Source organism: Strix aluco, chromosome 11 (genome assembly GCF_031877795.1).
Source record: "Strix aluco isolate bStrAlu1 chromosome 11, bStrAlu1.hap1, whole genome shotgun sequence".
In the NCBI taxonomy this organism is placed as follows: domain Eukaryota; kingdom Metazoa; phylum Chordata; class Aves; order Strigiformes; family Strigidae; genus Strix; species Strix aluco.
Window position 1 is genome coordinate 16,801,708 of NC_133941.1, and position 23,996 is coordinate 16,825,703.

The window sequence follows — 23,996 nt, forward strand, 5'->3', positions numbered from 1 at the left end:
ACCGGGGAGGTGTCGGGAGGCACGGCCACCCCTCCCGAGGGAAGGGACGAGAGGGGCCGGGGCTGCCCCACGGCGGGGCGGGGGAGAGGGCTTTGGGGAGGCACCGGGGTGACGGGGTGGTGGGCGGCCCCAGAGGGTGCAGGCAGGGTGCAGGCAGAGTGCAGGCAGGGTGCAGGCAGAGTGCAGGCAGGGTGCAGGCCGGGTGCAGGCCGGGTGCAGGCAGGGTGCAGGCCGGGTGCAGGCAGGGTGCAGGCAGGTGCAGGCCGAGGCCCGGCCGTGCCGGCGGCTGCCGTCAGAGGGCGGTCGGGGCCCGCGCGGCCGGGGCGGGGCGGGGCTGAGCCGGGACGTGGCGGCGGCCGGGCCGGGCTGAGCCTGAACCTGGGCCTGAACCTGGGCCTGAGCCTGGTCTGGGGCAGGCGGGTGTGGGGCAGGCGGTGTGGGGCAGCCTGGCCGTGGCGTGGGGCAGGCGGGTGCAGCTGTGGGGCTGGCGCTGGCGCTCCCGTGCCGGGGCTGCCGCCCCTCGCTCAGCCTTGACCCACCCGGCGGGACAGGCCCAGCACCGGCCATGGCGCGGGTGGCCCGGCCGTGCTCCGCTCTGGCAGCGGGGCCGGGGCGGTGCGGGGCGCGGGCAGGCTCCCCCTGCCCACGCTGTCACGGGACGGTGGTGTCCCCGCGTGGGCAGCGTGCCGGGGTCACCAGCGCCGTGCCCGGCGATCCAGCCGGCGGGAACCGGGAGCGGCTGGCCGGCGGCGGGGAGGTCGGCGATGGCCAGCTGCAGCCATGGCACCGCGCTCACCTTGCCGACGGCAGGACGGGGAGCGGGCAGCGCTCTCGGCAGAGCCGGCAGAGCTGGAGCAGCTACCTGTGCCCTGGCACCCATGCCCCGTCCTCCCCGAGGACGAGCCAGAGCTGTGGTGCCAGGAGGGTGGCTGGAAGCCCGTGTCCCCATCCCCACCCTGGCCACGGTGCAACCATGAGCACCGCTGCTGGTGGCGGCATCCCCCGTGGCCATCCTGGCCATCTAGGCTGTCCTAGTGGCCAGCTGAGCCTGGTGTTGGTGACGAGTGGCACCCATCACCTGGGTGGGGGTCCGAGAGGTGGGACCTGTCACCCCGCAGGCAGGGTGGGGGTTGCAGAGGAGCAGACAGCGAGGGGCTTTGGGTGGCGTGGGGTGCGCTGGGGAAAGTGGAACTGGATCCAGCCTCTGGTGTCTCCCTGGCCTCCTGCAAAGCGGGGTGCCCCTCCGATGGGGGAGCTCCGAGGAGGGGGCTGGGGGGGATTTCCATGAAGCACCGTTCTGTGCCAATGGTGACGGGTTTCAGGGAATCAGGCTGCGGGGGGAGCACGTGAGGCGGCTGGGCAGGGCGGGGGCACGTGCCCTGGCACATGCTGGCTGCCATCGCCAACCGGCTGGCCCTGGCTGGCCCGCAGCCCCCGGGGACTGGCCCAGCCTCACAGCAAACAGTGCTGAACTGGGCGAGACGACCCCTGGACTGGGCAAGGAGGGACGGCCCTGCACCCAGGGCCAGCGGTCACGGGGCCTCCCCGGTTGCGCCTCAGCACTTTCCCCGCCACGCTGGCTGCCTCGGCACAGCCCCTCTGCCAGCGGGGTGGGTGCTTACGCCGGCTCCTGCTCTCTCCTCCCAGCTCCCCACTCAGCCACTGCACCCCCCAGGCTCTTTCTTGGCTGTGGGGCAGGTGGGTCGGTACCGTTAACCCCCCATGGCAGCACCGGGCAGGACAGTGCTGCCAGCTCTACTCAGTGGTGGGGGTCCCGGGGACGGGAGTGCCGGGGGGTGCCGAGTGCCTGGCCACGTGCCGGGGGTGGCAGGGGCCGGCTGGGGCTGTTTTCCTCTCTGTTTGTTCGGCCGTGGGGACGGCCAGCGATGCGGATCAAGGCCGGCGTCCCCCAGGCAGCCAATTGTCAGCCAGCTCGGAGGGGAGGGAGAGGGGCAGCCGCCCCAGGGCTTTCCCAACCATGGAGGGGGCCACCATGCCAGTGCTGCCCAGCCTGAAATGGTGCCAGGCTCAGCCCACCCAAACGCAAGGCTGGGTGATGCCGACAGGGACCTGGGGGTGTCTGCTAGGACCCCAGCACTCCCCAGCTTCCCCCCGGTTCAGGCAGCTGGCTCCTGCGTCACACCGCTGCAGGAACGTGGGGACCCTGGTGCTGGGGGACATGGCAGCCTCAGTCCTGAGCATGGGCACGTCCTTTTGTGTTTCTCCTGCTGAATCCTTTTCCCCAGCGGGCCATGAAAGGGCCTTTATCCCCTCTCCTCCTCGTGGCTGGATCACACCCGGCAGGACTCTGTGCCGCCGTCTGGCCCCGGGACTGCCAGTCACCCTGGCAAGGGTGGGGGCCCAGCACGGCCCTGTCTGTGCCTCCCATGGGGAGCTGAAGCAGACCGTGGCTTCGCTGGGGCTGCACGAGCTGTATCTGCTCCTCAGTCAGCTCCGGACGGACCAATGCCCCCCGGGGAGAGGAGGGACACGGCTGTGGCTGTGTCTCTGTTTTCAGCCCAGTTATTTATATCTTTAAACAAGGATGCTACAGTCGTGTGGGCTGAAAGGCGTTCCCGGTCCTTCCCTGCTCCCCGGTCCCCAGCTCCCCAGCCATCTGCCACCCCGCTGCCCAGGCCCTGGGCAGTGCGCCCGGTCCCCCCAGGGCTCCCCCAGCCGGCTCCATGCTCCTGACAGCTTGCTGGGGAGCTCGGGTTTGAAGAGGAGACCCCACTGGGCACTGCAGACCCCCCAAAGCTGCCCCACATTTCCTTCCGCAGCCCCATTCCAGGGCCCTGCTCCTGCTGCGCTAAACATTAACCATCTGCCCCGGCTGTGGCTCAGCCCTGGACCTGGCGTCCCAGGGGGGTTTGGCTGGGGGTCTGGCCCTGCATCTGGCCCAGGTGGGTTTTGGGGTGTAGGGCAGCCCAGACCTGCTGTCCGACACTGCTGGCATCACCCTGTGCCTCCTTGGAGTCTCTGGGAGCTGCCTATGCTCCCTCCCTGTCCCTGGGGATGCTGGGAGGCTGCAGTGCAGGATCCCCGTGGGATGGAGGACCCTGGGGCTTGGGGAGCTGATGGAGGGCAGGTCACAGCCTGGAGACCGTCAGGGCCTGTGCACGTGGGATTATTCCCCTTGGGCTGGCAGGTCCCCTAGGTGCCCCTGCAAGCAGGGGTCCCCCAGCAGAGCAGGGCCCTGGCACCGTCCCGAGGGATAGCTGCCAGAGCATCCCCCCAGCAGCTGGTACCCAGCCCCTCTTTGCCTGCTCAAGGGAAAGTGCTGCCAGCCCCATACCCAGATTTCCAGTGGGATGTGGGGAGCAACTGGGGACACTGGGGAAACAGGCCGACACTCAGAGGAGCTGGTCCAGAGTGGGACACTGGGCACCGGACGTTTTGGGAGCATCACAGCCACTTGGGCTCATTTGGCTTTAAGGGCATTTAAGTAGCATTTAAAGGCATTAAAGTCCTTGCTAAGTCATAGAATCATTGAATCATAGAATGGTTTGGGTTGGAAGAGACCTTCAAGCTCATCCAGTCCCAACCCCCCTGCCATAGGCAGGGACACCTTCCACTAGCCCAGGTTGCCCAAAGCCCCATCCAACCTGGCCTTGAACCCTTCCAGGGAGGGGGCAGCCACAGCTTCTCTGGGCAACCTGTGCCAGGGCCTCTCACAGTAAAGAATTTCTTCCTTATATCTAATCTAAATCTACCCTCTTTTGGTTTAAAACTGTTACCCCTCATCCTATCCCTACACCCCCTGATAAAGAGTCCCTCCCCACCTTTCCTGTAGCCCCTTTAATTACTGGAAGGCCGCGCTAAGGTCTCCCCGGAGCCTTCTCTTCTCCAGGCTGAACAACTCCAACTCTCTCAGCCTGTTCTCACAGGGGAGGTGCTCCAGCCCCCTGAGCATCTTTGTGGTCTCCTCTTATACTAGGTGCCCCAGATCTGGACATAGCACTGCAGGGGGGGGTCTCACGAGAGCAGAGCAGAGGGCGAGAAACCCCTCCCTCAACCTGCTGGCCACACGTCTTCTCTGGATGCAGCCCAGGACACAGTTGGCTTTCTGGGCTGCGAGTGCACACTGCTGGCTCATTGTCAGTTTTTCATCCACCAGTACCCCCAAGTCCTTCTCTGCAGGGCTGCTCTCAATCCACTCATTGCCCAGCCTGTATCTGTGCTTGTATTTATAAGTCCTTGCTTAATTGCCTTAAAGGCATTTAAGCCCTTGGTGCAGGACGACAAGGCCACAGGAGCAAAGCCCCTGGCCCTGATGGGGCTGTGGGTGCTGCCAGTGGGCGCAGCGGGGACAGGACTGCCCTGCCTGGGTGGCAGAGATGAGTGGGCTGCTGCTGGCACTTCCAGAGATGACAGAGGGGACAGTCCCCCTGTGCTAAAAGGAACAGTTTGTCCTCATCTCCTAGGTCTCAGGGCAACTGCCTGCCCTCAGGAACCTCCAAGCAGCTGTGCTTGATGGCTGGAAGCCACTTGGGCATGAATCTGGTCCTGCATGGGACTGGGATCCCAGTGGGGTCTGCAGGAGTTGCGGGTCCCTGGAGCCCCCTCCAAACCCTGTGGTGCTGTGGAGAGAAGCATCAGGGTTACCCCGGGGCTTGTCCTCGGGTCCTTGGTTCCCGGTGTGGCACTTGACAGGGAAGCGATTTTGCACAGAGATAACCCACCCTTCAGGTCTGCTGAGCAGCGCTTTGCTTCTGGCTTCTGTAAAGTTAATTGGTTTCGAGGTTCCAGGAACAAACGAAGGAGAAAAACCCACTCTCCCAACGTGCGGGATCATTGAACGCTCTCTGGCGAGTTATAATTGCAAATCATGTTTTGAAATCGCATTAACCAATTAGTCCTTGTTGTTGTTGTGCCCTGCCACATGACAGCGTGTGCCGCAAGGGAGCTGGCGGTCAAGGGCGAGAGAGGGGGCCACAAGCTGCCCCCCGCCCGCGGCGGCTCCGGGGCCAGGCACCACGCTGCCGGCATGGGGGGCTTCTCCAGAGGGGGTGGCTGGGGGGAGGAAGGGTCCTGCCCTGGGCACAGCCTCGGGCAGGTGTCACCCCAGGGTCCTTCCAGCCTTCTGTGCCGGCCGCAGGCATCCCTCTCCTGCCACGGTCTTTCCCAGCCTCTTTCACTTGCTCCTGGTGTGCCCCACTCTGCCAGCGCGGTGCTGGTGATGGCAATGGGGTAGCGGGGAGCAGCGGGGCTCTCAGAGCTGCTGGGGAGGTGCTGGGGCCGTGCCTGTGGGACGGCCGATGCCAGTGACTGGAGGCACCCGCTGGTGTGTTCCCGGCAAGGACAAGTGCCGGGAGGCTTTTTGCTTGAGAGGCTGCGGTGGTGGGGGCGGAGGGAACACTGCTTGGGCTGCAAATCTAACCATTATCTCCACTGTATCTTCCTGCCATCTCCCATCTTGGCCCCGGGAATGGCAGGCAGTGGTGAGCAGTGGCAGGCATCAGGCGCAGAGGCTGGGTGAGGAAACAAAGCGTGGCAAGTGGAGAATGCCCCAGCCACACACCCTTTGCTCCATGGCTGAGTCCTGGCCAGCCTCGTCCACGCCAGGACACTCTCAAGGCTGAGGGGTTTTATGGGCTAGCATTAATCTGCTGAATCTCCAAGCCTTGCTGAAGGATAAAAAATAGGGCAGCTTTTGACTGGGGGCTTGGTGGGAAGGCAAACCTCACAGAGGTGGGCTGCGGGTGAGGACTGTGGCATGGCAGAGCCAGCACGGCACTCAGCTCCCCGCCACCGGCGAGGCAGGATGCTGCTGGCGGGACGTGCTGTGCTGCGCTCCCCCGAAGGCTCCTCACATCCGGGAATCCAGCGTCAAACTTTCCAGCTGGCCGGAGAAAACCGCACGGCTGCAGTTTTGCAATCGGCTGGAGCCCAGGCACAGGCCTGACACCACCAGAGCTGGCGGCAAAACTGTCCCCGGCTGTGCTGGGAAAGCACCGTCGGCTGGGGGGATCGGGGGGCTGAGAGGAGGGTCTTGGCCCACCCCTCTCCCGGGCAGCCCCTAGCCGTGGCAAGGGGACTGCTCCCTGTGCCAGCTCGCCCCATGCATGGCTGCCCCAGGATGGAGGGAGCCAGCTGCGAGGTGCAGGGACCTTCTGGGATGGGCTCTGAGAGGTTTGGGGACATCTGTGCTCCCTTTTCCTCCTCTCCTCACTGCTTTGATTTTCTGCAAAGCTTCAGCTGAGCACGGTGGGGATGGCATGGGCATCTCCTCTGCCCAGCTGAAAAGGGGGAAACAATGGAGATGGGTGTCACATGCCGGACAAGAGAGGGGGTGATAAAAAGGGGGCATGGCTTCACTTGTGCCAACAGGAGAAGGGGAAGGGCAGCATTTGGAGGCTGGGAGGGAGCAGGCAGGCTCTGAGTCGCTGCCTGCACTCCAGCCCCCTAACATGCCCACCCCACCGGCGGGTGCTGCACTCCACGCTGCTGGGCCACGCTGCCTGTCCCTGTCCCCAGCCACCGGCGCCGTGTTTGCTTACAGGGCGGTACCTCTCAGGCTTCCTTTTACAACCCCGGTGAGGTGCGTTGCGTCTGTCCCTGGAGACATCCCCACACCAATGCCACGTGGCTGGTGCCCGCCTTCGCCAGGGCAGGGGAAGGGTTAAGCGGATGGCTTGAGCCCAGCCATGCCCATGGCTCTGGGTGCCTCCGACTCCCCCCTCGCCACCCTGCCAAACCTGGCTGCCTCCGGTCCCCCAGCGTGCCAGCCAGCGCTGGTTCAGCACTTACGCATGCTGCTGTTATTAGAAATTAGTTAATGGGTGTCTCTGGCGAAAGGAGAGCAGCAGTAACAGGAGCCGTGGGATTGCCGGAGCGCGAGGGCAGAGCTGCCACTGAATATTTAACGTCCCGCCATGGCCGGGCGAGAGGGTGCCGCTGCTCAGGGCGAGGGCAGGTTTTCCTCCTCCCAGCCCGATGGTGACACTCGCTGCCGGCCGGCAGAGTCGTTTCCATCCCAGGCCGCCCCAGGCTTCGCAAGGATTTATGAAAGATATGTGTAACACAAATAAAGCCTCACAGCAACGTGCGGAGCCGTCCTGCCAACGTGCGGCAGCTGTGCAGGGCTCGCTGCTCTGCGCGGGGAGGTGGGGGCATCAAGCTCCAGCCTCGCTGCAGCCTGGACCCCAAAGATTTTCCTCTGAAGTAAAAGCCAGGCAGGGCAGAGGAGCAGTAGGCAGTTCAGGGGTGACAGCGCTTGGGAAGGGGCAGGGAACCTGTAGGCTGGTGGCTGGCCAGGAGCTCCTGGCTCTTCCTGCAGCATGTGGGATGCTCTTGGGAGAAGAAATTTCCTCTTTGGGGCACTTTTGTAGGGGTAGACCCCAAAATTGTGTCTCCATGAAAAAAGAGGTGTTTCAGCTCAAGAGGGGAAATTTGATGGAGACTGGAGGGGGGGACCGGACTGTGCTCCCCACTCTGGGTGACATTGGGATGATCCCACATGGATTGTTTGCTCCCAGTGTGATGAGGTGCTGGGGTGGCAGTGGGCACCCCGAGCCGGGCAGCCGGCTGGGCTGGCTGGAGCTTCCCAGGATGGGGAGAGAACCTGGCTGTGGGGCGGGGTGCTGGGGAGGGCCTTCCTGGGCTGTCGGGTGCCCCTGCCCCTCCCTAAGAGTGGAGAAAACCCAGTGCCCGCACTCGACGCGTGCTGGATTTGGCCCTTCAGGTTAGATTAGAGCAAGTGTGACAGCGCGGTTGCTTTGAGAGCCAGCCGCTGGCCGCCAGCAGCAGCCCCCGGGGGCTCTGGGCAGTGATGCCCAGCGGGGTGTGGGTACCCGGTGGGGTGGTGATGCCCGGGGGGGTGGCAATGCCGGGTGGGGTCACCATGCCCGGCGGGGCACCGGTGCCCAGTGGGGTGGCCAAGCCCAGCGGGGCGGGGATGCTCCCTTAGGTTCCCATGCCGGGTGGGGTGGCGATGCCCGGTGGGACAGCGATGCCCGGGGGGTGGCCATGCCCGGCGGGGCGGCGATAGCCGATGGGGCGGTGGGCGAGGCGGGGCCGGGGCCGGGCGCGCTCCCCCCACCGCGGCCCGTCCCTCCCCGGCGCTGCCCCTTGACGCTGCCCCGGCGGCGCGGAGATTGGGAGCCGCCGCGCTGGGGGCGGGCCCGGCTCCGGTTTAATCTCCGGCTCCGCCGGGATTACGGCCGCAGGATAGCCTCTAATCCGCGGCACCGCGGGGCTGGCCACCGGGGGCTGCTCGCCCCAGCCCGCAGCAGAGGCATCGCCGGAGAGGGGGGCAGGTAAGTCCCTCCCAGTCTCCCCAGTTGCGCGCACCCCCGTACTTTTTACCTTCTTCTTCGGGAAACTCCGTGGTTGAAGGCTGCCGGGGGTTTGGACTCCTCGTCTCCCCTTGGTCCCCCCCCGCACCCCATTCTAACCCCCTCTCCGACCCATCTCCCTTCGCCCCCCGCCGGGCCCCGCTTTCCTCCCGCAGCCCGGTGCTCCCCGTAATCCCCTGCTCCCCTCCTCCTCTTCTTCTTCCCGGAGCCGGCCAAGTCCCCCCCGGCAGCACCGGGGGAAGGCTCTGGGGGTCCGGCAGCCCGGGCAGGAGGCAGCGCCCTGGGGCTGTTTGCTTTGCTTTCCTCCTGCCAGTTCCCTCCCTGTCTGCTGAAACCCTCCCACGGGTGGGTAACAAATCCTGCGAGGGCAGAGGGAAGACAGAGCCCTGCCTTGCTGCCTTTCCACCCTAACGCCCAGGCAAAGCTCCTGTCCGCAGTGTGATGCCGGGGGGGTTCGGCATTGCCGTCCACTTTGCTGATAATAACACCAACCCCCAAACCCCCTTTTCTTTCCCTTTTTAATTTTTAATTGTCCGTGGGAATGACATGTGTTTCTTAAGGCTGGAAGCGGTCACAGCTGGGATCAAGTGTCAGGGTGTCGGGGCGAGGAGTGGTGCGTGGCGGGGGGCATGGCTGGGGAGAGCGCTGCCGGCCGTCACGGTCACTGCCGGGGCTCAGCTTGGCCGTGCGTGCGGTGCTTCTCCAGGCCAGGGTATTTATAGAGCCTGGCTGGCCGGGACGGCGGTGTGGAAAGGCAGGCGGCACATTGCGTTCCCGCCGGCCACGCGTGTCCCATGCCAGCCAGCACGGCGGCCTGCTCTGCCCGGGGCGGCTTGCAAACGTCCTGCCAGAGAGAAACCTTCCCCGAGGGGAAACTGAGGCATGGCCGGCAGCTGCTGGCCTCGGGCTCCCCGTGCCGGGGGCTGGCTCTGCGGTGGCAAGGGCGAGCCAGTGGACTCAGCAAGTCCCTGGCAGGTGGGATGGAGGGGAAGCAGAGCCCCAGCGCAGGACTGAGCCCCAGCTGGCTGCGGAGGGCATGGCCGAGCCGAGCCGCCGCGGAGTAGACGGGGAATTTTCCACTGGCGTTTGGATCAGGCCCAAGCTGAGCCGTTAGACCTGCCTGGTCCCTGCTGCTGGCCACCAGCGTGCGTTCATCCCTGGCTTCGTGGGGGCACCCCAGAGAAAGCCCTCCGTGCCCCGCAATGCTGCCCTGTCCCCTGGGGACCTAGCACTGGCATGCTCTGGCTCCGGTGGCCGGGGATGCTGGGGGGCAGCGGGGGCACGCCAGCCAGCGTGAGGGTGGTATGGGGGGGTGCCGGCACTGCGGGGGAGCCTGGCTGAGGCGCAAAGGGCCCCGCAGCACCCGGCCGTGCTGCAGCTGTAATCACACGCCGGGGCCACAGCCACGGCAAACAAACAGGCACCGGCAGAGCCTATTTTCCTTGGCGCGTGGGGACGGAGGGAAGGAGCGGGATCCCACGGGCTCCTTTGGAAACGCAGCCCTTGAGAAAACAGAGGTGGGTCGGGGATGGGACGGGCCCCCCGTGCCTCCGACCCTCCTCGCTGCATGGGTCTCGACTGCCGCGCACCTCCCCGGCCGCTGACGCAGGTCCGGGGCCGGCTGGGTCCACTGTGCTGGTGGGGGGACAGCCAGGGTGGTCCTTCTGTCCCCAGACCAGGGAGCAGACACCAGGCGAGTGAGGTGGCCCAATGGCGAGAGTGGCAGGGCCAGGAACAGTGGTGGTCCCACGGGGCTTGGGCAGGTCGTGGCCCCTGGTTGGGACAGGGTGCTGTGCTGGGGGTGCCAGGGTGGTGGTGGGGCACATGAGACTGTGGCTGAGGTCGGTCCCTCCTGGTGTCCCTGGCACATCTGCCTGCAGCAAATGGCAGCTTGGATTTTTTGCCATCAACTGCCAAGGGCTGGTGTGTTTTAGGGAGTGGGAACACCTGGAAAGCATCTCACTTCCAAGGCGAAATGTGTCTCCAGAGGTGCAATAGAAAACCTAAAGTGTTACCTGCCCATCAGTCCCCACAGTGCCACCATATGTGCCACCATCCTTCCTGGGTGGCTCTGAGCTCCTGACAGGCAGTACATTGGCTTTAAATTTAACACAAACCCTGACATCGAGCCTAGAGCTGGCTGAGACTCTTTGGGCTCAAGCTGCTGTCTCATCTGGCCTCCCCTAGAGCCATGCTGGGTGCCGCTGGCCTCATCCTGTGCCCACCCTGTCACCATTCCTGTTCCTGTCCCCACGCTGCCAGCTGCCTGACCTCCCGCATGGGCTCAACACCTTCCTTCCACATCGGGTTGTGTCAGCGACAGCCCGGGCTGTCCCAGTGCTGGCCATGGCTCCTCTGCCACTGCCTGGCCTCCGGACCCATGCCTCAGTTTCTCCACCACTCTTCCCAGCTCACCTTGGTACCAGTGCTTGGGCGTGGGAAGATGTGGCGTGATGGTGGTGGCTGGTCCCTGTCCCGTGTCCCCTCACTCCCTTCTGTGGCCCCGTCCTGGGGCACACAACCAGCAGGAGATTGCTGTGGCTAAGCCATGCCATGGCTCCGGTTCTGAAAAACCCTCCCCATGGCCTCCCCCGTGGTGTTTGGCTCTGCCACCCCCTTCCCTGCGGTGCCTTTCCCCTCCCTGGTGTGTCCCAGACCCTAGCACGTCCACTGCTGTGGGATGGTGGCCATGAGCCAGCCCAGCCGCTGGCACGCTCTGCCTGCGGGCATGTCCCTGGACCCAGGCAGAGCCGTTCCTGGGGACACAGGGGCCACTTGTGCTCTTTGAGGGAAGACCCTGGGTGGACACCACTCCCCACACAGCATGGCGAGGACAGCCTGGAGCTGCTGGGGCAGGTGTCGGTGCTGCCGAAGCCCCTCTAGTTGAGGCAGCAGCTTCGAGAGCAGCTTGCTCCTTCTTGCCGCTGCCAATTCTGCCCTGGCTGGAGCGTCAGCATCAGGGGCATTGCCTGGCCTGAGGCTGAGCCATGGTGCAGTATTTGGGGCTGAAACTCTAGGTCGCTCTGGGTCTGGGTGAGCCCAGGAGTGGTGGCCACACTGCCTGGCTCATGCTGGGACCATGGGCAGGACTGGCTTGAGGGGCTGTCTGGTGGGGCTATCTCATGAGGGTCTCTGGTGGGGCTGTCTCACCAGAGCTTCCAGCAGGTCTATTTGGGGAGGGGCTCTCCAGTTGTGCACTGGGCAGGTTGTCTCCAGTTGTCCCTCCTCACGGCGGCTGGTGTCCCCGTGCACTTGGGGTGCACCCCAGAGACCTCACACCAAAGGTGAGGTGCCCAGCTGTACCCCTGCACAGCTGGATCTGCCCTTCTGGGTGCTCGCTGTCCCTAGGACAATGGCACTGTCTTTGCTTGGCTGGGAGGTGGGGTGGGAGAAATGCCATAGGTTTAAAAACAGGTTTGGGGTGCTAATTTTAGGAAGGCAGGTCAGGGGGAAGCCACGTCTGCTTGTGCTGGGGGGGAAGGGCAGGTCCTGCTCCCGTAGGGTCAGGCTGGCTCTGCTCCCAGCGCCCAGGCTCCCAGGGCTGCCTGGGGGGAGCTGTGGGGGGGTCCCCACTGCCTGTGCCTGCCCTGCTGGGGCCAGTCTCCCTAGGGAGGTGACGCCCAGGGGCCCCTGAGGTTTAGGGCCACGTGCCCACAAAATCCTGTGGCCACGTTGGTGCTGGGGACTGACCAAACACCCCGGGCTGGGGTCACCCCGTGCCCAGCAGCGGTGCCGGGGGTAACCCCAGGGCTGGGAGCTGATGGCAGTGGGGGGACACAGCTGGTGTCCCTGCCCACTTGCCCACACTGCCTGTCTCTCTGGGAGGGCTGTCACCAGCGCAGCCCCAGGGAACATGAGACCTCTGTGCCTGGCTCCGCTGAAACCCGAACAGCCACCTGGGCAGGCGGGCACGGATGGGGGGGGCCATGCTGCTGGCCCCCCCCGGCACACGCCAGTGGCAGCAGGGTACCTGGCTGCGAGCACGCAGGCTGGCAGCTGCGGCAGGCTTGGCGCTAAAGCCGGATTACCACCCGGAATAGTCCCATGGGCCCATCTGGGATGGATTAGCCCTGCAGGATTCATCTGCAGAGGGAGAGAAGATGGGAAAGGGGTCTCTGCCCTGTGGGGTGTCCCCAGCCTGGGCATTCACCCACCTGCTGCCAGGGAGACCCGGCACCTTCATCCCCCATGAGAGAGAGCAGTGGGTGTCCATGGATGGGTGTCACGGCCTGCAGGGACACGGTGGGTCGTCGCACCCCAGGCTGGCACCGCGTGGCGCAGGCAGGGCTGGCAGGCAGCGCTGCCCGTCCCTATGTGTTGCTGTACTCTCACCGGCATGGCGTGTCCCGGCAGGGACTGTGCTGTGCTGTGCCTTGAGCGCGGGAACCGGCATAGTGCAAGGGCCAGGCTTTCCTGGGGTAATATGTGTGCTCCTCGCCATGCTGCCGGGTGCGATGGACACCTTCCGCTGGCATTGCCAACAGAGCTCCCCTGTCCTAACCCCCCCCGCTCCCCGCTGTGCCTTGCTCCCAGCTGGGATTTTCCACCTTTTAAGTAAAGTCTGGGTGGAAGCGAGAAGTTAGGCAGAGGGATGCAGCCCCTTCCAGGACTGGATCCCCCACTGTGGTGCCCCGGCCGCTGGGGAAGGCTGGCAGGGGGCTGGGGCGAGCCCAGGGCTGCCTGCTGCCTGCCTGCTGCCTGCCTGCCAGGGCAGGGAAGGGATTTGGGAGCCCTGCCGCCCCACACACGTGTCCCCATCCTGGCGAGGAGGGGCAGGCATCTGTGCTGGCCGGGACACGGCGTGCGAGACCAAACGTAGCCTTCCCTGGTGCGCAGACGTGGCCGGCGGGGAGGGTACGTGCCGCCCCACGCATACGGCTCGGCGTTCCCCGCGGGGGGGCTGCGGGACGGCACCGGGGCCCAGCTCGGGCTGCCCAGCTGTGACGAAGGGTCGGTGGGGTGGACGATGTCCCAGGTATCACCGAGCAGTGGGACAGCAGGAGCAGCCCCCAGGAGAGCCGGAGCTGGGTATGGAGAAGCAGGAGGACTCCGCACAGCAGGGCTGTTGCTGTCCTTGTCACCCGGGGCCGGCAGGCAGCAGAGGCGCATGCCGGGAAATCGGTGCAGCTGGCTCAGCACCCCCAGGGACACAGCCCGGGGTTCCACCGTGGGGGGGTTCTGTGCCCACATGTGTGGCCGTACCCATGCCATCAGGGTGGGCGAGTGGGTGCTGGGGCTGGCGGTCAGGAGGGGGACAATACTGGGTGACACATGGGCCACCAAGGATGGCAGCATCCTGCCAGTGTGACAGCATGGCAGCCCCGCGATGGGCTGGGGCTCTCGGGGCTGGCACGCCGTGGGATGAGATCCCTGGGGAGATGCTCTTTGCTCGTAGCAGAGGGTCCCAAAGTGAGGTGGGCACAGAGGGACAGGGGTGAACCTGCCACCCCAGCCCTGGGGGGACCCACGTCACCCCCCCGGGGCCATCCCCCACTCCATGTATTTGCTGTTCTGCCCGGCCTTATCACAAGGCAAACAGTGGCAGGCAGGGCACACTCTGCCCGATCGAAGCATCTCTCGTTCCCTCCCCTTTCATCTCCCCCACTTCCCCGGCTGCTGCCAGGAGACCCTGGCCGAGGGGCAAAGGCCGGGGCTGGCCGGGGAGGTGATGGCGAGCGGTGCCGGGGCTGTGCCAGGCCTGTGACGGGGCTGTGCCAGGCCTGTGCCAGGGCTGTGCCAGCGCTGCCCGGCGGGAGGAAGCGTCTGGGTGGCGGCACTAAACCCGGTGCATGCGAAATGAGCCCAGCCGTGCCGCTTGCTATTCCGAGAGGCGCTCGGGGAAGAAGCTGGTATTTCCTGAGCTGCCCGGCGAGGTGTAATTATAACCTGAGAGAAGAAAGGGGCTGCAGAGGAGAGCGCCCAGCCTCCCTGGCGCCCGCGGGGGAGCAGGCAGGAGGAGCAGGGAAGCTCCTGCCCGCTGCTGGTGGGATGCAGCAGACCCCTGCCTGTGGGCAGCCCGGTGGCGCTGGGGGGGGGCGGTTTGGGGAGGTGATGGATCACTGCGGGTCTGGCTGCCCCCCTCAAGCCGGGCACCCGGAGCAGTGGCTTTAGCGATGCCCGCTCGTGGCAGCGGGAAGGTGCAGAGTTAACGGCGGCGTTTGGACGTGCTGGCAGCCTTGTTCATGTCTGGATCTGGCCCAAGCGGAGGCCTAGCAGAGGGGATAAATCATCGCCCAGCGCCCGCCCTGCGCTTCCCTCTCTTCCCCCGCATGGCTGAGCCTCCCTGCTGTGGTCCCTGCTGGCTGGCGCCCTGCCTCAGTTTCTCCGCCAGGCTGGGTGCTGCAGGTGGGGTGGCCAAGACATGTGCCTCAAGCCCTGGGCCAGCCTTATGTGCTTGGCCCCCCCAGCACTGCTGGTAGCCAGCGCGTGGCCTGGGATGACCCTGCCAGGTCTCTTTGATGGCCTGGACAGGCAGGGCAGTGTCTCCGGAGCCCAAAGGTGCTGGTGCCTGCACCCCGCTGCGGCATCCTTCCCCTGCATGCTGGGGGGGCTGCTGTCCCCTGTGTCTCCCTCCCCCGGCAGTGCTGTGGGAAGACTTGCCTGGTCCCCAGGGTCACTGATCCCCTGGGAGCACAAAGACTGGCATGTTCCCTGATCACCCCGCAGGCACCCCAGGCACTGGGGTGATGGGGCAGCAGCATCCTCCCCGGGTTGGGGACCGTGCTGCATCCCGGCCAGCCCTCACCTCGGGCTGGGTGGCATCGTCGCTTGGCAGGATGTGGCCCCAGTGTGAAGACAGGGACCCCAGCCCAGCAGGTCGGCAGGGGGTGGCGGGGGACCCTGCCCCGGCTGCCAGCTTGCCCCAGAAAGCCACCCTGTGCCGTTTCCCAGCGGGGCGGGGAGGACTGGGGCTTGCACAGAGGCGGCTTTGTGCGGCGTGCCAAGGCGTCCCGCGCTCGGCAGCCCGGCTGCCTTCCCCTGCCAAGGAGCTGTCTCCCGGCCCCGTGCTCTTTCCTGCTCCGTTTGTCCGGCCCTGACGTGCCCCCAAGCCCCCTGCCTTGGCACCCCAGCAGTGCCGGCCCCGGGCGGCGGGATGCAGGTGAGCCCTTCACGCTGGGCAGCGCCTCGGGCTTTATGTAACGGGGGTGGCTGGGGGGGTCCCCGAGCTCCCCACCCCGTCCCCAGCTGCCCTCCCAAACACCCCAGCTTGTCTGTCGGTGCCTGTCTCTGGGAGGGGAAACTGAGGCACAGAGTTGAGAGCTGCGGGCAGGGCAGTGGAGGTGGGCAGGCATCGTGGACGGAGGCTCTGGGGCTGGGCTGGCACCGTGCTGTGGGCAAGGGAGCGGAGCGGTCCTGTGGGGTGGGCTGCAGGATGGCTGGTCAGGTGAGGGGATAGTCCCCCCTGGGGACCCTCGTGGGGCTGTTGGAGCTGGGGCAAGCTGCACGGAGCATTGTGTGTTGAGCAGACAGAAGGGAGAAGTCCAGCTGCGGTGATGCCTGGCTGGCATCCCTGTCATCCCCGGGTGCCTGTCCCTGCGGTGCCACCAGCACTGGTGGGCTCAACATCCAGACTCCAGCATCCCCGGTGGATGCAGGACTTGTGGGACACCAGGCCAGCCCCTCCGGTGCTCCTGCCCAGAGCCGGACCCCTGTTGTCCCCCTTGTGCAGAGCCCAAGGAGAGCCCACAGGGAGCCCAGCCACCTCCCCACCATGGATGCCACGGATGTGCCCCTCCAGGCTGAGATGGTGGAACTGGTGCCCAACGGGAAGCACGTGGCCGCGCTCACCGCCTCCACCGTCCCCTCGCTGGCGGGTGACAGGTAGGGACCCCGGGACAAGCTGGGGTGCCAGGGGCTTGGGGAGTCCTCTTGGCTGCTCCCTGCTCTTGTGTGACATGGTGGCCCCTGGCTCTGCTTTGGCCCTATCCCCCTCCCTCCGGTGGCCAGGTTTGAGGAGAACCAGTCTGGCACAGCAGAGATGGAGGAGTTCCTGCCCCACGGCGCCGAGAAGAAGCAGACGCACTTCACCGACGTGAGTATCGTCACAGGCACTGTGGTGGTGGTGGGATGGGGGTAGTTCCTGGTGTGACCAGTGCGTCCCCTCCCTGTTATGTCTCGTCCATGCAGTTTGAAGGGAAGACGTCTTTTGGGATGTCTGTCTTCAACCTGAGCAATGCCATCATGGGCAGCGGCATCCTGGGGCTGGCCTACGCCATGGCCAACACCGGCATCATCCTCTTCCTGTGAGTGCCACGCGGTTGCGGGGACTTGGGTAGGAGGGTCTGGGTGTGGGGGCTCCTCCAAGGGGGTTGCTGGGTGCCAGGGGGGCAGGTGAGAAGGTGGTCCCTGGCGTGGGGTGATGCAGGGACCAGTGTCCTGCTGCCTGAGCAATGCCCATCCCTGGCATGAGCCTGCCTGCCCCTGTGGGTTGCTGTGTCCCACTGGGGAGGAGGAAGGCTTGACTTCCTTAATACAAGACCAGATTTCCCCATGTGACCTGAAGTACGTGGGTGCCAGCTCCAAATGGTCATGGGGACATGGACCACAGGGCCGGGGCAGCCCCATGGCTGTGGGGTGCCCACACCCTGAGGCCCATCCACCCTGTCAGCACCCAGCTGGAGCCAAGGCGAGGCGCCGGGTGGCCTGCCAGGACAGCTGCCTGCAGGCAGAGCCTGCCCCCACGGGGTTTGCCCCCGACTGTGTCTGAGCCTGGTGCTGTGACCCGCTGGTGACGGTGCTGTCCTCCCATAGCTTCCTCCTGACGGCGGTGGCCCTGCTCTCCAGCTACTCCATCCACCTGCTGCTCAAGTCCTCAGGCATTGTGGGTGAGTGCCGGGTCCCTGGTGGGGCCGTGCCAGGGGGTCGCCTCCGGACCCTCACCCCGCCAACGCTCCCTGTCCCACAGGCATCCGCGCCTACGAGCAGCTGGGCTACCGAGCCTTCGGCACGCCGGGGAAGCTGGCCGCGGCCATCGCTATCACCCTGCAAAACATTGGAGGTGAGGACGGGACTGGGGGGGGACCTGGCGGGGCTGGGACTGGAGCACGCTGACACAGCATGATCTCGCTCTGCCCTCCAGCCATGTCCAGCTACCTGTACATCGTCAAATCTGAAGTGCCTCTCGTCATCCAGACCTTCCTCAACCTGGAGGAGAAGACCACGTGAGTGCCTCCTGCCTGCGCGCCTTCCCCCGGGCAGGCGCCGGGGCTTCGGCTCCAGCTGTGCAGCCCATGGCAGGGATTTACTGCCATTAAGCCACTACTATTTTTGATAACTGTCAGTGATGAGTAAGCCCCTGGATGGGATTAAACCGGGTTGAACTTCCAATCCCTGCTCCTCACATCGCCTTGGGATCAGGCTTACCTACTTGAGCAGAGCCTGGGGCTGTGGGGTGGGGGACAGGAGCTCTGATGGGGAATGGGTTCCCCCCATCCCATGCCTGCATCCCCACCCAGTGGCACAGGGGGTGAGAGCTGGGCAGAGCTGCCACTGGGACCTCCACCAGACCGGGACTGGGCATTCCAGCCAGGCTCAACCCTGGAGGCTCTGGGCTGCTTGACTGCATGTGGGACCAGGGCTGGGCAGGGGTCCTGCCCCGTGGGTGGCTGGGGGCAGCTCCCTCTGCCTGGGGTTGTTGAGGACCTGGCTGAGGCCCCTTTCAGGTGCTGGTACCCCAGGCTGCCCACAGGCAAACGTGCTGAGAACAGCGGTTCTCAGCCTGCCCACAGCAGCTTTAGCCCTTGGGGGTGTACCACTATGGGGGTAGGCAGGACCCCAGCTCAAGGGCCTCCAGGGACACTGGCCTCAGGCGTTCCCAGGGCTGCCATCTCGGGGGTCCCTGGGGATGTTAGCACAGCAGGGGTGCCAGCCGCAGGGGATGCCAGTGTCCCCGGAGGGCAGACAACCCCCTGCCGATGGCTGCCTGTGCCTCCCGTGCCCCGGCAGAGCGGGGTGGTGAGCAGGCCCTCTGCTTCCAGGGACTGGTACATGAACGGGAACTACCTGGTGATCCTGGTTTCCGTCACTGTTATCCTGCCCCTGGCTCTCATGAAGCAGCTGGGTAAGTCAGGGGGATGCTGCCTGCAGCACCGGGGTCTGGCAACCTGGGGCTCCTGCGGGGTGACTGTGCCATCCTGGGGGGGGTGGTGGGCAAGAAGGGGACATCCAGCCAGCGTGAGGGTCCTGCCCGCACCCAACGGCCGCTCTCCTCCCTCCCCAGGCTATCTCGGCTACGCCAGCGGCTTCTCCCTCAGCTGTATGGGCTTCTTCCTCATCTCGGTGAGCACCTGCCGACACGTGCCGGTGGCTGGGGATGCTGAGCAGAGCCACGCACCCCGGCGTGTGGCCGGGCTGCATGCTGTGGGGACAGCAGGGGCAGCAGGTGCTCCGGGCTGCGGAGACACCGTGGCCGGTGCTGTCACACTGCTGGGCTATTTTTGTCTGAAGGAGCTGAGTGCCGGGGAAAGGGGAAGGGAGAGAATGCTGGGGGAGGAAACGACGCGTGTGGCCTCTCCATGTGCCACTGCCCCACTCTGTCCCACTGCCCACCCTCGTCGGGGCAGACTGGGGGGCACTGCTGGCCAATGGTGCCCCATAGAGGGGTCCCCGCAGGGGCACCCTCCTGTCAGGTGCTGCGCTGGCTTGGGCAGTAGGTGCTGGGGGGTGGTGGCTCTGGGCGCTGACTGTCCCCATGTCCCTCCCACCCCAGGTCATCTACAAGAAGTTCCAGATCCCCTGCCCGCTCCCTGAGCAGGAGGGGAACCTCACAGGCAGCCTCAATGCCACCCCTGTCAGCACCAGTGACTACCAGAATGGCTACACCATCCTCCAGGCACCTGACCAGGGCACCTGCACCCCCAGCTTCTTCACCCTGAACTCCCAGGTAGGGACCTGGGATGCACCCCTGGGGCTCTGGGTGAGCCCCCACCCCCTGCAACCCATGAAGGTGGGTGGTCCCGGTGCTGGTGGCACCCACCAGCTTGGCCCGCAGTGCTCAGCCGCCCTCCTCTCATGCAGACGGCGTACACCATCCCCATCATGGCCTTTGCCTTCGTCTGCCACCCCGAGGTCCTGCCCATCTACACCGAGCTGAAAGAGTGAGTCCTGGGTGGGGGCACCCACAGGGAGGGGTGGGCTTCATCCATCACCCACCTAAAGGCAGTGCCACCCGGGTGTGGGACCTGTGCCGGGGCATCGTGGGGAGGTGGGTGATATGACCCTGGGGTGGGTGGGGGGGTGGAAGGACCTGGGATGGGTGATATCAGTCCCAGGAGGTGGGTGATACAACCTGGAGTGGGTGGGTGGGTGGGTGGGGAGTGATATCACCCGTGGGAAACTGGTGATATAACCTGGGGTGGGTGGGGGGTGGCTGGTTGGTGATGGGTGATTATGACCCCCGGAAAGTGGGTCAGGGTGTGTGGGTGACTGGTTGGTTGGTGGTGGGTGATTCTGACCCATCACGTAGCTCAGGAAGAGGGATGCAGCCCCTCTCCACACAGTCCCTGTGCACCCCAGGGTGCTCTAGTATCACCTCTCCTTGCTGGGTGGGTGGGTGGTGCCGGTGGGTGCCGCGGCAGCTGTGCTGAGCCTGTCATCTCCCACAGCCCCTCCAAGAAGAAGATGCAGTGCATCTCCAACATCTCCATCATGGTGATGTACCTCATGTACTTCTTGGCCGCCCTCTTCGGCTACCTCACGTTCTATGGTGAGCCCTCGGGGAGGGGGCTGGGGGCCCTGCCAGCACACCGGCACTGGGGCAGGGGTGGTGGTGCTGGTGCTCACCCAGCGGCTCCCCACTGGTGCCTACAGGCCGGGTGGAGTCGGAGCTGCTGCACACGTACAACAAGGTGGACCCCTTCGATGTGCTCATCCTGTGTGTGCGGGTGGCTGTGCTGACGGCTGTCACCCTCACTGTCCCCATCGTCCTCTTCCCGGTGAGTGGCCCCATGGGGATGCCAGGTGACACTTCCACCCCCCAGCTGAAACAGGACCTCAGCACCAGGCTTCCAATTGGGAAACTGAGGCAACGATGGGGCTGAGGCTCAGGGACAGGGTGGCAGGGATTGGCGGGGTGCAGGGATCAGGGAACAGGACCAGCTGGGTGTCAAGGACAGGGACTGGGGCAGGGGTGATGGGGACCAGCGGGGCTGTGGGGACAGGGCTGGGACAGGGGAAGGGGGGACAGGAACCAGTGGGGCATCAGGGCCAGGGCAGGGGAAGGAGTGATAGGAACTGTCAGGACCATGGGGACAGGGCTGGGAAGGGGTGACAGGGACCAGTGGTGCCATGGGGCTGGGGCTGGGGCAGGGGAAGGGGTGACAGGAACCATCAGGTCTGTGGGGACAAGGGGGTGGGATGGGCCCTGCATCCAAGGATGGAGTGTGACATCCCGCCCTGTCCCCAGGTGCGCCGGGCCATCCAGCAGATGCTGTTCCAAGGGAAGGACTTCAGCTGGATCCGCCACATCATCATCGCTGTGGTCCTACTGACCTTCATCAACCTCTTGGTCATCTTCGCCCCCTCCATCCTTGGCATCTTTGGCATGATCGGTGTGTGGCAGCGCCCTGCTCCTGTCCCCCCCCGGGGTGCTGGGTGTTGTGGGCAGCACGCCTGCCCCTGCCTGCTGCTGGGCTTTGCCTGACCCCTCTGTTCCTCAGTTTCCCCTTCTCACTCTGCCGAGATCAGGTGGCGTGTGGGGGTCCCCGTCCCTGTCCCGGCAAGCTGGTTCCTGGGGGGGCTGCTGGATGTTTACTGTACTGCGGGCCGGCGCTGGCTCTTCCCCTGGTTATTTCCCTTGATCCCCCAAGCTGGGCTCCCCCTGCTCGGCACCTGGCTTGGTGCCAAGGCCTTGGCTGCGGGGGTGGGGGGGGGTTGGGGGGGGGTGGGGACAGTGCCAGGACACAGCGTCCCTGGGTTCCTGGAAGGCTTTGCCAGGGCCGGGGGTGGCTGGAGGGGGGCAGGCAGGAGCTGCCCCAGCAGTGGGGCTGGCAGGGCTGAGTCGTGGGGCGGGGGCCCCCTGCCCGCTCTGTCCCTGTCTGCTCCAGGTGCCACCTCCGCTCCCTGTCTCATCTTCATCTTCCCTGCCATCTTCTACATCCGCATCATGCCCAAGGACAAGGAGCCGCTGCGCTCCACTCCCAAAATCTTGGTAAGCATGGGGTGGGGGTGGGGAATGGGGACAGGGACGAGAGTCCCGGGGCTGGGCTGCAGACCCTGTCACCCTGGCTGTCCCTGACCCGCTTCCCTGTCCCTGCAGGCTGCTTGCTTCGCCCTCCTTGGGGTGCTCTTCATGATCATGAGCTTGAGCTTCATCATCATCGACTGGGCCACGGGTGGGGGGAAGAGCGGCGGCAGCCACTAGCCAGTACCGGGTGCCCATGCCAACCTCCCCCCCACCCACCGGTGCCCCAGGGAGAGCTGGCCCTGGGCTCAGTCCCTGTGCCACAGCCCCGACGGGCTTCCCTGGGGACCTTCCGCTGTTACTGCCCATCACCTGCAGTGGTGGTGAGGGGGTATGAGCCATGGCAGGTGCGGGGACCCCCCGACCTGTGCCCGGGATAGGGCAGTGAGCCTGGGGCAGGTGCTGTGCCCCACCCCCGCTCCAAAGGGTACCCTCCCTGCTCCGCGCCTCAGTTTCCCCATCTGTAAAATGGGGAGAATAATACTGCCCTACCTCACCGGGAGCTGGCTGTCAGGTGGAGCTCATCTCTGCACACCCAGAGCCGCCGGCAGTGGGCATTGCCAGGGGCGTGGGGCACTGCCCGCCGTGGGGGCCGAGGACTGGGGTGCTTTCCTGGCCCCCCCCAGACAGCGTTGAGAGCCCTGATGAACAGTGTCCATGGGCGGCTGGTGTCCAGCGGAGTAGTTGGACCTGTGGCAGCACCCACGCCCACCTGGCCTCTCCCCCTGCCATCCCCTGGCCCCTGCAGAGATGCCACCCTACTGCCCTGGCATCACGGGGCACCCTGGCCCCCATGGTACCCAGCCCGCTGCTCTTGAGCCTGCCGGGGGAATGGTTGCCTCCCGGTGCCTGCAGACGGGACCCTGGTGATCCCCAGGCCGTGCTGGGGGACCGGCCGCATCGCTTTGGGGAAGTGGCACGCCTGCTGGGGCTTGGCACCCGCTGGCATCCTGCCTGTGCTGTGGCTTGGCTGCCCGGGGCCTGGCCCCCCCGAGGGGTGCGGGTGAGGGGTGCAGAGGGTTGGGGGCAGCTTGGGGCTCCAGAGCCACCCCCCCTGTCTGTGTGCCCAGACGCCAGGGTGATGGGCACCCCTGCAACCCAAGCTGGCCCTGCTCGCCTTGCACCCAGGGCCAGCACCCAGGCCCGCACAGCCCCCCCACAGCCACCCCCCCATGCCGCTGGGACGCCCCACACCATGCCAAAACCCGGAGAGCGGCTCTCTCACCCCCCGCCTCCCTTCCCAGCATGGGGGGGCAGCCCGGGTGGGGGGGCTGTCCTGCGGTGAAGTACATAAGAGACGTATTTTTTTACCGGGGTGGTGGAGGCCAGGATGCTTTTTATAAATACTGTATATAAGAGTAGATCTTTTTTAATGCGTTGTGTTGCTCTGGGTAGCTCTGTATAATGTACATATCTGTATGGGGTGGAGGTGGGGGGCTGCGACCCGGTGCCAGTGCGGGGCACTGCTGCGGCCCCTCGCCATCACCCCGCGACTGCCGGCAGCAGCGTGGTCCCGTTGGCCCCGTCCCCAGCCCGGCTGCCCCGTGGCCACCCCTGCGCTGTGCCGGGGGGGCGACGCTTTTAAATTATCTGTGGGGGCGATGTCTGTGCTGGCGAGGAGGCCGGCCGGCGAAGCCTCCGGCAGTGAGAATAAAGATGTGAACGTGCCCAGGTCTCGGGCGTCACTGGGGCGGGCGAGGAGCCGGCACGCAGGCTGGCACCCGGCACGCAGCGTCCCGGGACAGCACGGCTGACGGACACGCGTGCACATGGATGCACGGATGTACATGGGGACAGCACGGACACATGGATGCACGGAGGTACAGCAAGACAGCACAGACTTGCGGCCACAGATGCACACGGTCGGTGCACACGCATGCACAGACATACCTGGGGACAGCACGGACATATGGATGCTCCCACGCACCCACGCGGATGGACGGACACGGACACACACCGGGGGATGCCCGCACGGGGACGGCGGCAGTCCGGGGGGGGCAGCAGGCCTACGGGGATGGGGGGACATGCACACGGGGCGGGGGGCAGGGCTTCGCAGGTGCAAGGGGGTGCTGTGCTCCCACACACGGATCTGGCCTGTGGCAGACCTGCTGGGTGCGGCCAGAATGGGGCAGCAGGATGCCCGTGGGAGCGGGACCCCTGGGGGAGTGGGACTTCTGGGCGAGCGGGACCCCTGGGGAGCGGAGCTGGAGGCGTCCCAAGCCCAGTGCCAGGGCAGCAGGTGCCCTCAGGGCCCCCCAACATCCCCTGGGTGCAGCCCCAAGCCCCCCAGCACTTGCTGGTGTGGAGTGGGGGTGAGCCCTCCCTGCACCCCCCGCCCCAGCCCGGGCCCCTCTCTCCCCCTGCCTGCGGGCTCGGGGCTTTATCCAGCCAGCCCCGGGCCAGGGCACAGCGCCAGCTCATTAACGAAGCCTTATTAGCACCGCGGCCCGCTCCCACGGGAACAGCCCTGCTCCCTCCACGCCGGGCCCACGGGTGCTGCCCCACGGACCCAGAGCTGG

The 23,996-nt window shown here is 65.8% G+C and overlaps 1 protein-coding gene across 1 annotated transcript; it reads left to right on the forward strand.

The window, feature by feature from the left end:
• The first annotated feature begins 8,116 nt into the window (after window positions 1-8,116).
• Window positions 8,117-23,144, forward strand: SLC38A3 (solute carrier family 38 member 3). The gene is made up of 16 exons (XM_074836315.1): window positions 8,117-8,258; window positions 15,967-16,118; window positions 16,245-16,329; window positions 16,425-16,540; window positions 17,049-17,122; window positions 17,203-17,295; window positions 17,377-17,458; window positions 18,275-18,357; window positions 18,517-18,575; window positions 19,006-19,179; window positions 19,314-19,393; window positions 19,901-20,001; window positions 20,106-20,230; window positions 20,701-20,845; window positions 21,341-21,444; window positions 21,553-23,144. The coding sequence occupies exons 2-16, from the start codon at window positions 16,009-16,011 to the stop codon at window positions 21,655-21,657; spliced, it is 1,536 nt and encodes a 511-aa protein (XP_074692416.1). The 5' UTR covers window positions 8,117-8,258; window positions 15,967-16,008; the 3' UTR covers window positions 21,658-23,144.
• The last annotated feature ends 852 nt before the right edge of the window (window positions 23,145-23,996 follow it).

Bases quoted from the DNA above. Each gene is read 5' to 3' on its own strand.
- SLC38A3 (XM_074836315.1), top strand. From the start codon at position 16,009: ATGGATGCCACGGATGTGCCCCTCCAGGCTGAGATGGTGGAACTGGTG. The intron at 19,394-19,900 runs GTGAGTCCTGGG...CATCTCCCACAG, and splicing joins ATCTACACCGAGCTGAAAGA to CCCCTCCAAGAAGAAGATGC. The intron at 20,846-21,340 runs GTGTGTGGCAGC...TGTCTGCTCCAG, and splicing joins TGGCATCTTTGGCATGATCG to GTGCCACCTCCGCTCCCTGT.